General features: G+C 42.3%; 1 protein-coding gene across 9 annotated transcripts in view; it reads left to right on the forward strand.

The window, feature by feature from the left end:
* LOC129863443 (neurexin-2-like) overlaps window positions 1-14910 on the forward strand; it is a 301564-nt gene that overhangs the window by 251587 nt on the left and 35067 nt on the right. For all 9 annotated transcript variants that reach the window (XM_055935439.1, XM_055935443.1, XM_055935440.1 and 6 more), the window contains one exon: window positions 3750-3931. In XM_055935439.1, the coding sequence (XP_055791414.1) occupies window positions 3750-3931 (182 nt within the window). The remainder of the gene's footprint in view (window positions 1-3749; window positions 3932-14910) is intronic.

The raw sequence follows: 14910 nt of genomic DNA on the forward strand, positions 1-14910 counted from the left end.
TGCCTTAGACCACTGTGATGCAGTGCCTTAGACCACTGTGATGCAGTGCCTTAGACCACTGTGATGCAGTGCCTTAGACCACTGTGATGCAGTGCCTTAGACCACTGTGATGCAGTGCCTTAGACCACTGTGATGCAGTGCCTTAGACCACTGTGATGCAGTGCCTTAGACCACTGTGATGCAGTGCCTTAGACCACTGTGATGCAGTGCCTTAGACCACTGTGATGCAGTACCTTAGACCACTGTGATGCAGTACCTTAGACCACTGTGATGCAGTACCTTAGACCACTGTGATGCAGTGCCTTAGACCACTGTGATGCAGTACCTTAGACCACTGTGATGCAGTGCCTTAGACCACTGTGATGCAGTACCTTAGACCACTGTGATGCAGTCTAGAAGAAAAAAGAAACGCACACCTATGTAGGCGAGGTGCTGGCTAGCGGAGTAGAAAACTAGAAAATAAAGGAGAGCCGCACACTCTAGGAGCTCAGATGCAAAAATATTTAATTACCAACGTTTCGACAGACAAGCTGTCTTCATCAGGGTACCCTGATGAAGACAGCTTGTCTGTCGAAACGTTGGTAATTAAATATTTTTGCATCTGAGCTCCTAGAGTGTGCGGCTCTCCTTTATTTTCTAGTTTTCCACTGTGATGCAGTACCTTAGACCACTGTGATGCAGTACCTTAGACCACTGTGATGCAGTACCTTAGACCACTGTGATGCAGTGCCTTAGACCACTGTGATGCAGTACCTTAGACCACTGTGATGCAGTACCTTAGACCACTGTGATGCAGTACCTTAGACCACTGTTATGCAGTACCTTAGACCACTGTGATGCAGTACCTTAGACCACTGTGATGCAGTGCCTTAGACCACTGCGCCACTTTGGAGGCCCTGTGTTTATTTTTATTGTTTTATTATAATATTTTTTTAGGGGCTAGAGCACCTTTAATATTGTAGATATATTTTTGGGTAACAAAAAATATATAGGGATATATATTGTTATAAGTGTCAAGCGGATTATACAGTATGTATGAGACTCATTAAAGTTATTCATATCTTGACATGAATCAGTGTGATTCATTGTATTCAATGTGATTCATAGTATTCAGTGTGATTCACAGTATTCAGTGTGATTCATAGTATTTAGTGTGATTCATAGTATTCAGTGTGATTCATAGTATTCAGTGTGATTCATAGTATTCAGTGTGATTCATAGTATTCAGTGTGATTCATAGTATTTAGTGTGATTCACAGTATTCAGTGTGATTCACAGTATTCCCGTGTGATTCATAGTATTCCGTGTGATTCATAGTATTCAGTGTGATTCATAGTATTTATTGTGATTCACAGTATTCAGTGTGATTCACAGTATTCAGTGTGATTCATAGTATTTAGTGTGATTCATAGTATTTATTGTGATTCACAGTATTCAGTGTGATTCACAGTATTCAGTGTGATTCATAGTATTTAGTGTGATTCACAGTATTCAGTGTGATTCATTGCTAACTCCCATACGTCCACATGAATTATTCATGTCAGTTTAACTCAATGCACAGTGTTGACTCCCTGGGCAGGGCAAGACGTACTACAGCAGCATACTGCAACTCAATAGCATTGTGTTTACAGTTCTGCTGGCATGTTTCCACATGGTGGCACCTTGCCCACTCTGCAGTACTGGCAGGTTTACATAACCTAATGCCAGATCAATGTCAGCTCAACTGACAGACTACACCATTCATGGAAGTGGTAGGTGTGATACAATTCCTGTATAATAGTGTTCCAACAGGACACAAGAAAAGCACACGAATGCATAAAAAATTGTGAGATTATGGGCTGTGTCTGTTTTAGTGTTTTAAATGTGTGCTGAAATTTGAAAAGTGACATTGTGGGGTAACTTGGGGGAATAAGCAATAACAATGTATTACTGGAAACACGCACACAAAGAAACAAGAATAGGAAATATGAAATACACAATAAAGTAAGTAAGTATAATATATACAGGAAATATTTAAAAAGTCCGTTCTAATATCATTATTTGCATGTGCATCGATACTGGAGTGATGGAGGTAGATATGTATAGGGGTAAGGTGACAGGGATACTGGAGTGATGGAGGTAGATATGTACAGGGGGAGTGATGGAGGTAGATATGTACAGGGGTAAGGAGACAGGGATACTGGAGTGATGGAGGTAGATATGTATAGGGGTAAGGTGACAGGGATACTGGAGTGATGGAGGTAGATATGTATAGGGGTAAGGGGACAGGGACACTGGAGTGATGGAGTGATGAAGGTAGATATGTATAGGGGTCAGGTGATGGAGGTAGATATGTACAGGGGGAAGGGGACAGGGATACTGGAGTGGTGGAGGTAGATATGTATAGGGGTAAGGTGACAGGGATACTGGAGTGATGGAGGTAGATATGTACAGGGGTAAGGAGACAGGGATACTGGAGTGATGGAGGTAGATATGTATAGGGGTAAGGTGACAGGGATACTGGAGTGATGGAGGTAGATATGTATAGGGGTAAGGGGACAGGGACACTGGAGTGATGGAGTGATGAAGGTAGATATGTATAGGGGTCAGGTGATGGAGGTAGATATGTACAGGGGGAAGGGGACAGGGATACTGGAGTGGTGGAGGTAGATATGTATAGGGGTAAGGTGACAGGGATACTGGAGTGATGGGGGTAGATATGTATAGGGGTAAGGTGACAGGGATACTGGAGTGATGGAGGTAGATATGTATAGGGGTTAGGTGACAGGGACATTGGAGTGATGGAGGTAGATATGTACAGGGGTAAGGTGACAGGGATACTGGAGTGATGGAGGTAGATATGTACAGGGGTAAGGGGACAGGGATACTGGAGTGATGGAGGTAGATATGTACAGGGGTAAGGTGACAGGGATACTGGAGTGATGGAGGTAGATATGTATAGGGGTAAGGTGACAGGGATACTGGAGTGATGGAGGTAGATATGTATAGGGGTAAGGAGACAGGTATACTGGAGTGATGGAGGTAGATATGTTTGGGGGTAAGGTGACGGATACTGGAGTGATGGAGGTAGATATGTATAGGGGTAAGGAGACTAGGCAACAGGATATAAGATAAACAGAGAAGCAGCAGCTTGTATGTGAGTGGGTGTGTAGAGTCAGTATAAATGTATGTGCATATTATGTGTGAGTGAACAGATGATGGAGTGAGTGTTTGTGTGTGTGTTGGAGTGACAGTGTGTGTGTTGGAGTGACAGTGTGTGTGAGTGTGTAGGGCCCTGTGGGTGGGCATAGAGACAGTGCAAATACTGAAATAAAAGGTCAATAAAGATACAAGGTAAACTCGGTCCGTGTAGCTATTTTGTTAGCTATTTATCAGTTTTATTGATTGCTTGGGAATAGAAGCTGTTCAAGAGCCTGTTGGTGTCAGTCTTGATGCACCGATGTATGACATGTTGTTTCTGCAAAGGGAATAATGGCTTGTGTTAGGGAATGTGATGAAGCTGTCACAGTCTTGTACTTGGAAAGAAAATAGGCATCTACATTTAGTTTGAGTGTTACTGAAGAGAAATCTCTGTAAAGATAGTAAGGTCTGATGGGAACAAATTTTAAAAAACGTATCCTGACATGAAGGAACGTTCTCTAACAACTCTTATCTCTCTCTCTAATAATGTCTCCCCCTTCTCCCTCAATTTCCTGTCCCTATCTCTCAATCTCCTTCTAATATTTCTGTTTGTCTCCATTTTTCCTTAGCTGGGACCACGTATATCTTTGGGAGAGGAGGAGCCCTCATCACGTACACCTGGGCCCCTAATGAGAGGCCGAGCACCAGAGCTGACCGCCTAGCTGTGGGCTTCAGTACTCAGCAGAAAGACGCCATCTTGGTCAGAGTGGAGAGCACCAGTGGACTGGGAGACTACCTGCAGCTGCACATAGTAAGGACAGGGAGGTGTGGGGGGGGTACTATGGGATAGGGTAAAGAATCAGGGATTAGGTCCCATTTTCTATTGGGGTTTAGAACAAAGGCTTAGGATGAGCTCATAGGCTGACTGTACAGAATCCTGAAATGCTCTTGCTGGAGATTTTGGAGGACTAATTGAGGTGCTTAGAAAGACTGTGTTAATTGATAAAATGTCTGTCAATTGCCGTAGAAAAGGACATATGGCAATTATTACTCATGATATCTATGATTAGTGCCAGGAAAGTATGCACCATGCATCTGGATTAGCAGGAGAGAAACAATGCCAGTGTTTGCTCATTAAAACAGCAGGGGGCAGAGATTGTTATGGCAGTACATCCCACTGGCAAATGCTTCGTTGACCTCTAGCTCATTACTCGCAATTAGAGTTCCAGTAGAAAACGATGCAGTTAAACTGTTTCATCTGAATTCATTATTAATTCAATATTCACAGTGCACGCATGCTATGTTACCCTAGCTGTTTAACACTAGGATAGCAGATGCTGAGCCAAACAGTAGCGTGGTGTGTGCTATTTTCTAAAGAAGACTTTAAGTCAGATACACTACATGACCAAAAGTATGTGGACAACTGCTCGTCAAACATCTCATTCCAATATCATGGCTATTAATATGGAGTTGGTCACCCCTTTGCTGCTATAACAGCCTCCACTCTTCTGGGAAGGCTTACCACTAGAAGTTGTAATATTGCTGCTGGGACTTGCTTCCATTCAGCCACAAGAGCATTAGTGAGGGCGGGCACTGATGTTGGGCAATTAGGCATGGCTCGCAGTCAATGTTCCAATTCATCCCAAAGGTGTTTGATGGGGTTGAGGTCAGGGCTCTGTGCAGGCCAGTCAAGTTCTTCCACACCAATCTCAACAAACCATTTCTGTATGGACCTCGCTTTGTGCACAGGGGCATTGTCATGCTGAAACAGGAAAGGGCCTTCCCCAAACTGTTGACACAAAGTTGGAAGCACAGAATCGTCTAGAATGTCATTGTATGCTGTGGAGTTAAGATTGCCCGAACCATTAAAAACATCCCCAGACTTTTATTCCACCTCCACCAAACTTGACAGTTCGCACTATGCATTGGGGTATGTAGCATTCTCTTGGCATTCCCAAATTCTTCCATCGGACTGCCAGATGGCGAAGCATGATTCATCACTCCAGGGAACGCGTTTCAACTGCTCCTAGAGTCCAATGGCGGCGATACTTGGCATTGCTCATGGTGAATTTAGGCTTGTGTGTGGATGTCTGGCCATGAAAACCCATTTCATGAAGCTCCCGACGAACAGTTCTTGTGCTGACGTTGCTTCCAGAGGCAGTTTGGAACTCGGTAGTGAGTGTTGCAACCGAGGACAGAGGATTTTAATACACTACCTGCTTCAGCACTCGGCGGTCCCGTTCTGTGAGCTTGTGTGGCCATTGTTGCTCCTAGACGTTTCCACATCATAATAACCGCACTTATAGTTGTCCGGGGCAGATCTATCAGGGCATAAATTTGACAAACTGACTTGTTGGAAAGGTGGCATCCTACGACAGTGCCACATTGAAAGTCACTGAACTCTTCAGTACAGGCCATTCTACTTCAATGTTTGTCTTTGGAGATTGCATGGCTGTGTGCTTCGATTGTATATACTTGTCAGCAACGGGTGTGGCTGAAAAAGCTGAATCCACTAATTTGAAGGATGGTCCACATACTTGTGTATATATAGTGTATGTTATGTCCCTGTTTGAGTCCGAGCCCAAACACAGCTGACCCAGATGGCGGTTAAAGTAGCTTGTTCCCCAGGGGGAGTGTGTTTGTTTCTTCAACAGCCCTGGTACAATTATACTGTATAAGGAACACGAGAAGCTACCTGGTGAGCTGACAACAAGGGAATCTACGGTTGATTTGAGAGTCAGCGGCAGCATTGACACTATAGACTATATACAGTATGTGTTAGGGAATCTGCTGAGGATAAATTCATTCACTCTTTTTGAAATAGCATGCGTATAGATCCCGTGTTGGTTTATTGTTTATGACCCTCTTATTTTCATAGATTGTTTAATTGTTACCAATAAAGAACCAGAGATGGTAGAGGATAGAACTTGAGAGAGAGAGAGTAAACTGCCTTGTAGATGACATTTTATGCCCAGGTTATTCAACAAAACTGCAAAAAAATAAAATAATTATAGCTTCATTCTGAGGAAGAGGTGTAACATGTCAAATAAGGATTTATGCTTAGATCAAAGCTATGTCTAATATAGTATGATGGCATCTATTGCCACCGTAAAAATGTTGCTTCTCCTGTCATGGTTGTTGCTCTAGGAGAAGGTTTCTGCAGTAACTAAATTACCACCACCAACAACAACCTCTAATCCAATTGGTCATGAACGTGACAGCGTTCAGAAGGAGGTGCAGCACTGTGTTCAGCTAAGCTGTTGGCTTCAGGTTATCCCCCTCTCAGAGAGAGAGCACTGGATGATAGGATGAATGCAAGTAACAGAATATATGATATGCAGCATGTCTTGTCTTTCCTCCTGCACTCAACTTGCTGCAGTTTAGGCACCAGAGGCGGGTTTCCTCATTGTAAGCCATTAGTCACTAAGCCACGGAGTCTAGGGTTGGATCCACAGGGTCTTCAGGCAGGAGCTGCTCACTGATGGAGGTGTGTGTGTGTGTGTGTGTGTGTGTGTGTGTGTGTGTGTGTGTGTGTGTGTGTGTGTGTGTGTGTGTGTGTGTGTGTGTGTGTGTGTGTGTGTGTGTGTGTGTGTGTGTGTGTGTGTGTGTGTGTGTGTGTGTGTGTGTGTGTGTGTGTGTGTGTGTGTGTGTGTGTGTGTGTGTGTGTGTCAGCGTGTGTGTGTGTGTCAGCGTGTGTGTGTGCCAGCGTGTGTGTGTGCCAGCGTGTGTGTGTGTGCCAGCGCTGGTGTCTGGCAGTCCGAGTGGAGGCCTCCTCTGAGTGTGTGTGATGAGTGTATAGATTATTCCCAGCACAGGGTTGGGTGATTAATTTGCTGACATAAATTAGGCTTTGGTTAGTTACAGAGCAAAGAGTTTCCACCTGGTACCCGGGCCCTGCCCCCCCCCCGCTCCCCCTCCCCTCTCTCTCTCTTTCTCTCTCTTTCTCTCTGAGGGCCTGTGGAATGAAGCAGTAGTTGGGCCCAGAAAGAGCCCTCTCTGTCAGGATGAGCATGATGGATGAAAGGAGTTTGACGGCCATTTAGGTGTGATGACAACTTCCTGCTGAAAAGCTGATAGAAAAAATGTGTACCTGTTTCAGTACCTGTCAAATATACTATGGCAAGCTTCCCTAAAACATTGCTTCTGCAAATGGAAGGACTTTATTTGTAAAAATGTAGAGGGTAATAAAGTGTCAAATTGAAATATGTATTGTTACCCCTGGATCTGAGGCATAATCCTCTTGCATGGAACAAAATGTGATGCTGTATATCCATCTGGTGTGTGATGGAGCTGTTTAGCCGTTAGGAAGCAGGGGAGTCGCGACTGATTATTGGACATAGCGACATGTTCAAACAGTCCCTTTTAACAAGAGATTTGCAGAAAAAAATGTAAGTGACAAGCTAAAGGATCATTTGATTTCATCATTTGAGGAGAGACAAAGAAGCTTGGCTGATGAGAAGGTAAAGAGCTGGAACCCTTCCTAGAGTAATTAGCTGAACCCACCCGTCTGCTTGATTAATACTCACATGAAATTAGCCTCCCCCCCAGCTGTGGCCCATTATGCTACTTAGTTAGCATGCAGTGATAAAGGCTAGTGCTTTGGATTCATTCGTAATAATAGCATTGGGAAATTGCATTGTCTGCTGTGCTGTATATAAAATGTTGAAAGATTGTACATTCTTGGTATCCATGGATGAGACCCCCGGAGTTAAGGCATTATTGTGTGCATGTCATGCACACAAGTCTGTTCACCATGTTGCACTAACCTTGGCCCACCTTCCCCATAACCTAATGAGCCTGACCTCTCTTCATGTGCTTCAAAAGATGGTGCTTACTCAGGCCGTTTAGCATCGGGAAAAAATGCCAACTTAATGGGTGGCTCTCCCATTGACAAAAATGCAATAGCAGCTAGGTATGGTCTATCTAGTTCATTGACTGTATATGAACCAGAATAAATGAGGGTGTGGGATGTCTCGCTTCCTCTTCCGTCTCTGGTGCTTCCTTATGCACAGGAAGCAGCCAGCACTCTGTATGGCCTCCCGGGTGGCGCAGTGGTCTAGGGCACTGCATCGCAGTGCTAGCTGCGCCACCAGAGTCTCTGGGTTCGCGCCCAGGCTGGGTTGGGTTCGCGCCCAGGCTGGGCTGGGTTCGCGCCCAGGCTCTGTCGCAGCCGGCCGCAACCGGGAGGTCCGTGGGGCGACGCACAATTGGCATAGCGTCGTCCGGGTTAGGGAGGGTTTGGCCGGTAGGGATATCCTTGTCTCAGTATGTAAAATGTAATAAAATGTATGCACTCTACTGTAAGTCGCTCTGGATAAGAGCGTCTGCTAAATGACTAAAATGTTTAAAAAAAAAAAAAAATGTCTGTATGTACCCTGAGTCATCTGCCCTGTCCATGGTGCTGAATTGACTACACTGGCTGAGTCATGTTCAAGGCCGGATTAATGCAGGGGCTTACCGGGGCTGAAAATAATTTTAAAAAATACATCAATAAAGGAAATAAGATATATACAGTACAAAACATTAGGAATGCCTTCCTAATATTGAGTTGCACCCCCCTTTGCCCTCACAACAGCCTCAATTCATCAGGGCATGGACTCAACAAGGTGTCAAAAGTGTTCCACAGGGATGCTGGCCAATGTTAACTGAAAATGCCTCTTACAGTTGTGTCAAGTTGGCTGGATGTCCTTTGGGTGGTGGACCATTGTTGATACACACGGGAAACTTTTGAGCGTGAAAACCCAGCAGCGTTGCAGTTCTTGACACAAACCGGTGAAGTGGATTTAACAAGTGAGCTTTCACCTGGATTCACCTGGTCAGTCTATGTCATGGAAAGAGCAGGTGCCCTTAGTGTTTTGTATACTCATGTAATAATAATAATACTCATGTAATTTGTATACTATATGTAATATATATATATTATTTTATTACTGCAACCGCCAACCACAGGAAGATTCAGGAGCTCGCTCTCAATGAGTGTAGACAACCTGCTGCCGCTCTGCTAATTGTCAGATGGGGGAAGGAGAGGTGGTAGGGAGGGTCCTGCCTTGATTGGGTAACTGATTAATACAAAAATAAAAATAAACGTAATAATTTATACATTTGACTGGTCAAGTGTGCGAGTCAGGGGCTACGCCCAAGAGGCAAAGAGGCAAAAAAAATTAGTAAAATAATTCTTATTATTTTGTATTACTTTTTTGCCTCTTGGGCCTCCTGTTATTATTTTTATCAGGAGTCCGCTCTCCGTGTTCAAAATACACCAGAAAGCATCATTTTGGCCACAATGGATCAATAGTTTCTAAAAATAACTGTGGATAAAATGTTATCACAATCACATACAGGTAACTGCCAAAATAAAGGAAACTCCAATATAGTGTCTTAAATGGGTGTTTGGCCACCAGGAGCTGCCAGAACAGCGTCAATAATCCTTGGCATAGATTCTACAAGTGGACCTAAACCATGGAAAAATGGAAAAATGGACCGTGACATATTATTTATTTCTATCATTTACTCAAGTGTGCTTTATTTTGGCAGTTACCAGTTGCTAGCATGCTCGCCAAATAAACAGCTTGTTGCATTGTGGTGTCATGACTTTACTTTCATTAATCTGAGTACTGTTATTTATTTAATCCACTAACTATGTTTAATTGTTACCCAATTAAATTAATCATGTAACAATTAACTCATTAGGTTTTGGGGCACCACGGAAGAAGTTGTATAGAGCGTTACCATCTCCCGAATGAAACTCTAAGGTCTATACCTATAACATCAATAAACATTCATCTTATTAATCATTACCTCTAATCAAGTACTCATTCTGAACTCTGAACGATCGTAACCTTCTTGGATCTTAAATGAGAAAAAGGACCCTAGTGGACTGACAAGGTATGACGGGGGGGCGGGGCTTCGTTCGTCGTTTATCTCGGGTCGGAATCAGGCCTTCTCGGAATGTTATTGGCCTTCCAGCTGTATGGCTCTGATTGTCCAAAAGGGGTCACCCTTTTCCCGTCTTCTACTCAAGGGTTCCCATTGGTGATGATCGTAGTAGGATGTTCTCACTTAAATTCACTTTTCTTGATATCTGACTTAAGACAGCTTATCAGCTGTACCAGTTATTGTCTGAGATGAGCGTCTCTCCTCTTCCTCCTCTTGTTGGTATTCAGGATTCGGACCACAATGGACATGAGCTGCAGCTCTTCGTCTCTCTGGTCTAAAGGAAGGTGAGTTTATTACTTCACCTCGTGTTGAGGTTCAGAGTTCCAACCATTTAAAACACGTAGCTCTCGCCTCACGTTTCCTGGTCTGATGTTAATTTCATCACCAAGCCTTTATGCACTGTTGGTCAAACGGGGCATTCATTGATGCTGACAAGCTGTCTGACCTCACTCGGGGTGTGGCTACTTAATGTGCAAAGGATATCAAAAACTATTATTTCATTAGAAAACTAAAATCGCATTCCTATCTTAACACAAATACTTTCATCATTGTTCATATTTTATGCAAAACATTTTTATTCATTTTTATTTTACCTTTATTTAACCAGGTAGGCTAGTTGAGAACAAGTTCTAATTTATAACTGCGACCTGGCCAAGATAAAGCACAGCAGCTTGACACATACAACAACACAGAGTTACACATGGAATAAACAAACATACAGTCAATAATACAGTAGAGTGCAAATGAGGTAAGATAAGGGAGGTAAGGCAATAAATAGGCCATGGTAGCGAAGTAATTACAGTATAGCAATTAGACACTGGAATTGTAGATGTCCAGAAGATTAATGTGCAGAGAGATACTGGGGTGCAAAGGAGCAAGATAAATAAATAAATAAATACAGTATGGGGATGAGGTAGTTGGATGGGCTGTTTACAGATGGGCTATGTACAGGTGCAGTTAGTGAGGGAGATACAAGTTTCCAACTTCAGTGATTTTTGCAATTCGTTCCAGTCATTGGCAACAGAGAACTGGAAGGTAAGGCGGCCAAAGCAGGAATTCGCTTTGGGGGTGACCAGTGAGATATACCTGCTGGAGCGCGTGCTACGGGTGGGTGCTGCTATGGAGACCAGTGAGCTGAGATAAGGCGGGGCTTTACCTGGCAGAGACTTAGCAGATGACCTGGAGCCAGAGGGTTTGGCGACGAGTATGAAGCGATGGCCAGCCAACGAGAGCGTACAGGTCGCAGTGGTGGGTAATATATGGGGCGTTGGTGACAAAACGGATGGCACTGTGATAAACTGCATCCAATTTGTTGAGTAGAGTGTTGGAGGCTATTTTATAGATGACATCGACCGAAGTCGAGGATCGGTAGGATGGTCAGTTTTACGAGAGTATGTTTGGCAGCATGAGTGAAGGATGCTTTGTTGTGAAATAGGAAGCCAATTCTAGGTTTAACTTCTTATGGCTGCAGGGTGGTGCCGGTACACTTATGACAACAGCCATTTCAAGTGCAGGGCACGAAATTCAAAAGATATATTTTTTTTATATTTAACTTTCACACATTAACAAGTCCAATACAGCAAATGAAAGGTATACATCTTGTGAATCCAGCCAACATGTCCGATTTTTTAAATGTTTTACAGCGAAAACAGCACGTATATTTATGTTAGCTCACCACCAAATACAAAGAAGGACAGACATTTTTCACAGCACAGGTAGCATGCACAAAGCCAACCTAACTAACCAAGAACCAACCAAACTAACCAACAAACAACTTCATCAGATGACAGTCTTATAACATGTTATTCAATAAATCTATGTTTTGTTCGAAAAATGTGCATATTTCAGGTATAAATCATAGTTTACATTGCAGCTACAATCAGAAATTGTCCCGAAAGCAGCCATAATAATTACAGACACCAACGTCAAATACCTAATTACTCATCATAAAACATTTCTGAAAAATACATAGTGTACAGCAAATGAAAGACAGGCATCTTGTGATTCCAGCCAATATTTCCGATTTATTAAGTGTTTTACAGCGAAAACACAATATAGCGTTATATTAGCTTACCACAATAGCCAGAAAGACATGCCATTTCCCAGTAGCAAAAGGTTAGCGATCGTAACAAACAAGCAAAAGATATATCATTTTTGACTAACCTTGATATTCTTCATCAGATGACAGTCCTATAACATCAGGTTATACATACACTTATGTTTTGTTCGAAAATGTGCATATTTAGAGGTGAAATCAGTGGTTACACATTGTGCTAACTTAGCTACTTTTTCCACAACGTCTAAACAGCAACAATATTTTTCTGACACTTTTTCTGACACACATATTCTGACCAAATAGCTATTCATAAACATAACTAAAAAATACATGTTGTATAGGAAATGATATCCATTAGTTCTTAATGAAATCGCAGTGTTATAATTCTAAAAAAATTACTTCATTACAACATCCAGCTTCGGTATAGCTGAGTACCCAAACGTTGGGCGCCGACGACTAGTTCACATGCACGACAGATATATGAAATAGCATCATAAAATGTTTTTTACTTTTGGTGATCTTTAATCAGAATGTTGGACAAGGGGTCCTTTGTCCAGAACAGTCGTTGTTTGGATTTAGAACGGACACTTTCCCTCTCGATTTAGGAAGCGCACTAGCCAAGTGGCACGAATCGCTCCATCGTCAACAAAGTCAGAGAACGGAACACGGCAAAACTCCCGAAAATGTTCAATAATCTGATTAAACTATATTGAAAAAACATACTTTAACCTGTTAACACCCCCCCCCCCCCACTGAAAAACCAGTGCCGCGAAATTCAAAAAATATATTTTTTTAAAATATTTAACTTTCACACATTAAAGTCCAATACAGCTAATGAAAGACACAGATCTTGTGAATCCAGTCAACATGTCCGATTTTTAAAATGTTTTACAGGGAAGACACAATATGTAAAGATGTACATCTATTACCTAAAAACACATTAGCATAATCCACCATCTTTTATTTGTCCACCAACACCAGTAGCTATCACCAATTCGGCTAAACTAAGATATTTATAGCCCCTAACCAACAAAAAAACTCATCAGATGACAGTCTGATAACATATTTATGGTATGGGATAGGTTTTGTTAGAAAAAAGTGCATATTTCAGGTAGATGGCATAGGTTACAATTGCACCCACCGTCACAAATGGACTAGAATAATTACAATGAGCAACGTGTTTACCTAACTACTAATCATCAAACATTTCGTAAAAATACACAGCATACACTAATCGAAAGACACAGATCCTGTGAATACAGACAATATTTCAGATTTTCTAAGTATCTTACAGCGAAAACACAATAAATCGTTATATTAGCATAGCACATAGCACATAGCAGCCCAGCATTGATTCTAGCCAAAGTGGGCGATAACGTCAACATCGCCAAAAATATATAAATTTTTTCACTAACCTTCTCAGAATTCTTCCGATGACACTCCTGTAACATCATATTACACAATCCATATAGAGTTTGATCGAAAATGTTTATATTTAGCCACCAAAATCATGGTTAGACAATGTGAAATGTAGCTCAGCTGGTCAGAAAATGTCCTTGCGCCACTTAGACAGTGATCTACTCTTATACATAAATACTCATAAACGTGACTAAAAAATATAGGGTGGACAGGGATTGATAGACAATTTAATTCTTAATACAATTGCGGAATTACATTTTTTAAATTATCCTTACTTTTCAATACAGTTTGCGCCAAGCGAAGCTACGTCAAAAAACATGGCGTCCTAAGCCACTAACATTTTTCGACAGAAACACGATTTATCATAATAAAAATGTCCTACTTTGAGCTGTTCTTCCATCAGTATCTTGGGCAAAGGATCCTTTCTTGGGAGTAATCGTCTTTTGGTGGAAAGCTGTCCTCTTGCCATGTGGAAATGCCAACTGCGTTCGGGATGAACTGAAAAGCGTGCCCAGCTATTCACAGCGTTTCAAAAATAAATGTCCCAAAATCGCACTAAACGGATATAAATTGCTATAAAACGCTTTAAATTAACTACCTTATGATGTTTTTAACTCCTATAACGAGTAAAAAGATGACCGGAGAAATATAACAGGCTAAACTAACGCTTGGAACAGGAGCGGGTCGGTGTCCTCCACGCGCGTTACGCACCAAGAAAAGACTTGCTAGCTACAGGGTTTTTTAATTTATAGTGCCTGTGAACGCGCAATCGACCCCATTGAAATCGTCATCACGTAAAGGCATCCAGGGGAAGACGTAAGCAGTGTCCGTATAGTCATAGCAATAACAGTGCCCTTTTAACTGACTCCAGAACAGTGGCCAACATTTCTGAAATCTGACTCCATGTCAGGGAAATTGCTGTAGAATGGGCTCTGTTCCACTTAGAGACAAAATTTCAACTCCTATAGAAACTATAGACTGTTTTCTATCCAATAATAATAATAATATGCATATTGTACGATCAAGGATTTTGTGGGAAGCCGTTTCAAAAATTACACGATTAGCATAAATAGTCACAACAGCGCCCCCATCCTCAACAGGTTAAGGACCTCAGCTATCTGGATTTGGGTGAAGGGGAAATGGGGGAGGCTTGGGCGAGATGCTGTGGGGAGTGCAGGGCTGTTGACCGAGGTAGGGGTAGCCAGGTGGAAAGCATGGCCAGCTGTAGAAAAATGCTTGTTGAAATTCTCAATTATCGCGGATTTATTGGGGGTGACAGTGTTTCCTAGCCTCAGTGCAATGCGCAGCTGGGAGGAGGTGCTCTTATTCTCCATGGACTTTACAGTGTCCCAGAACTTTTTTGAGTTTGTGCTACAGGA

The sequence above is a fragment of the Salvelinus fontinalis genome, chromosome 10 (assembly GCF_029448725.1).
Source record: "Salvelinus fontinalis isolate EN_2023a chromosome 10, ASM2944872v1, whole genome shotgun sequence".
Lineage (NCBI taxonomy): Eukaryota > Metazoa > Chordata > Actinopteri > Salmoniformes > Salmonidae > Salvelinus > Salvelinus fontinalis.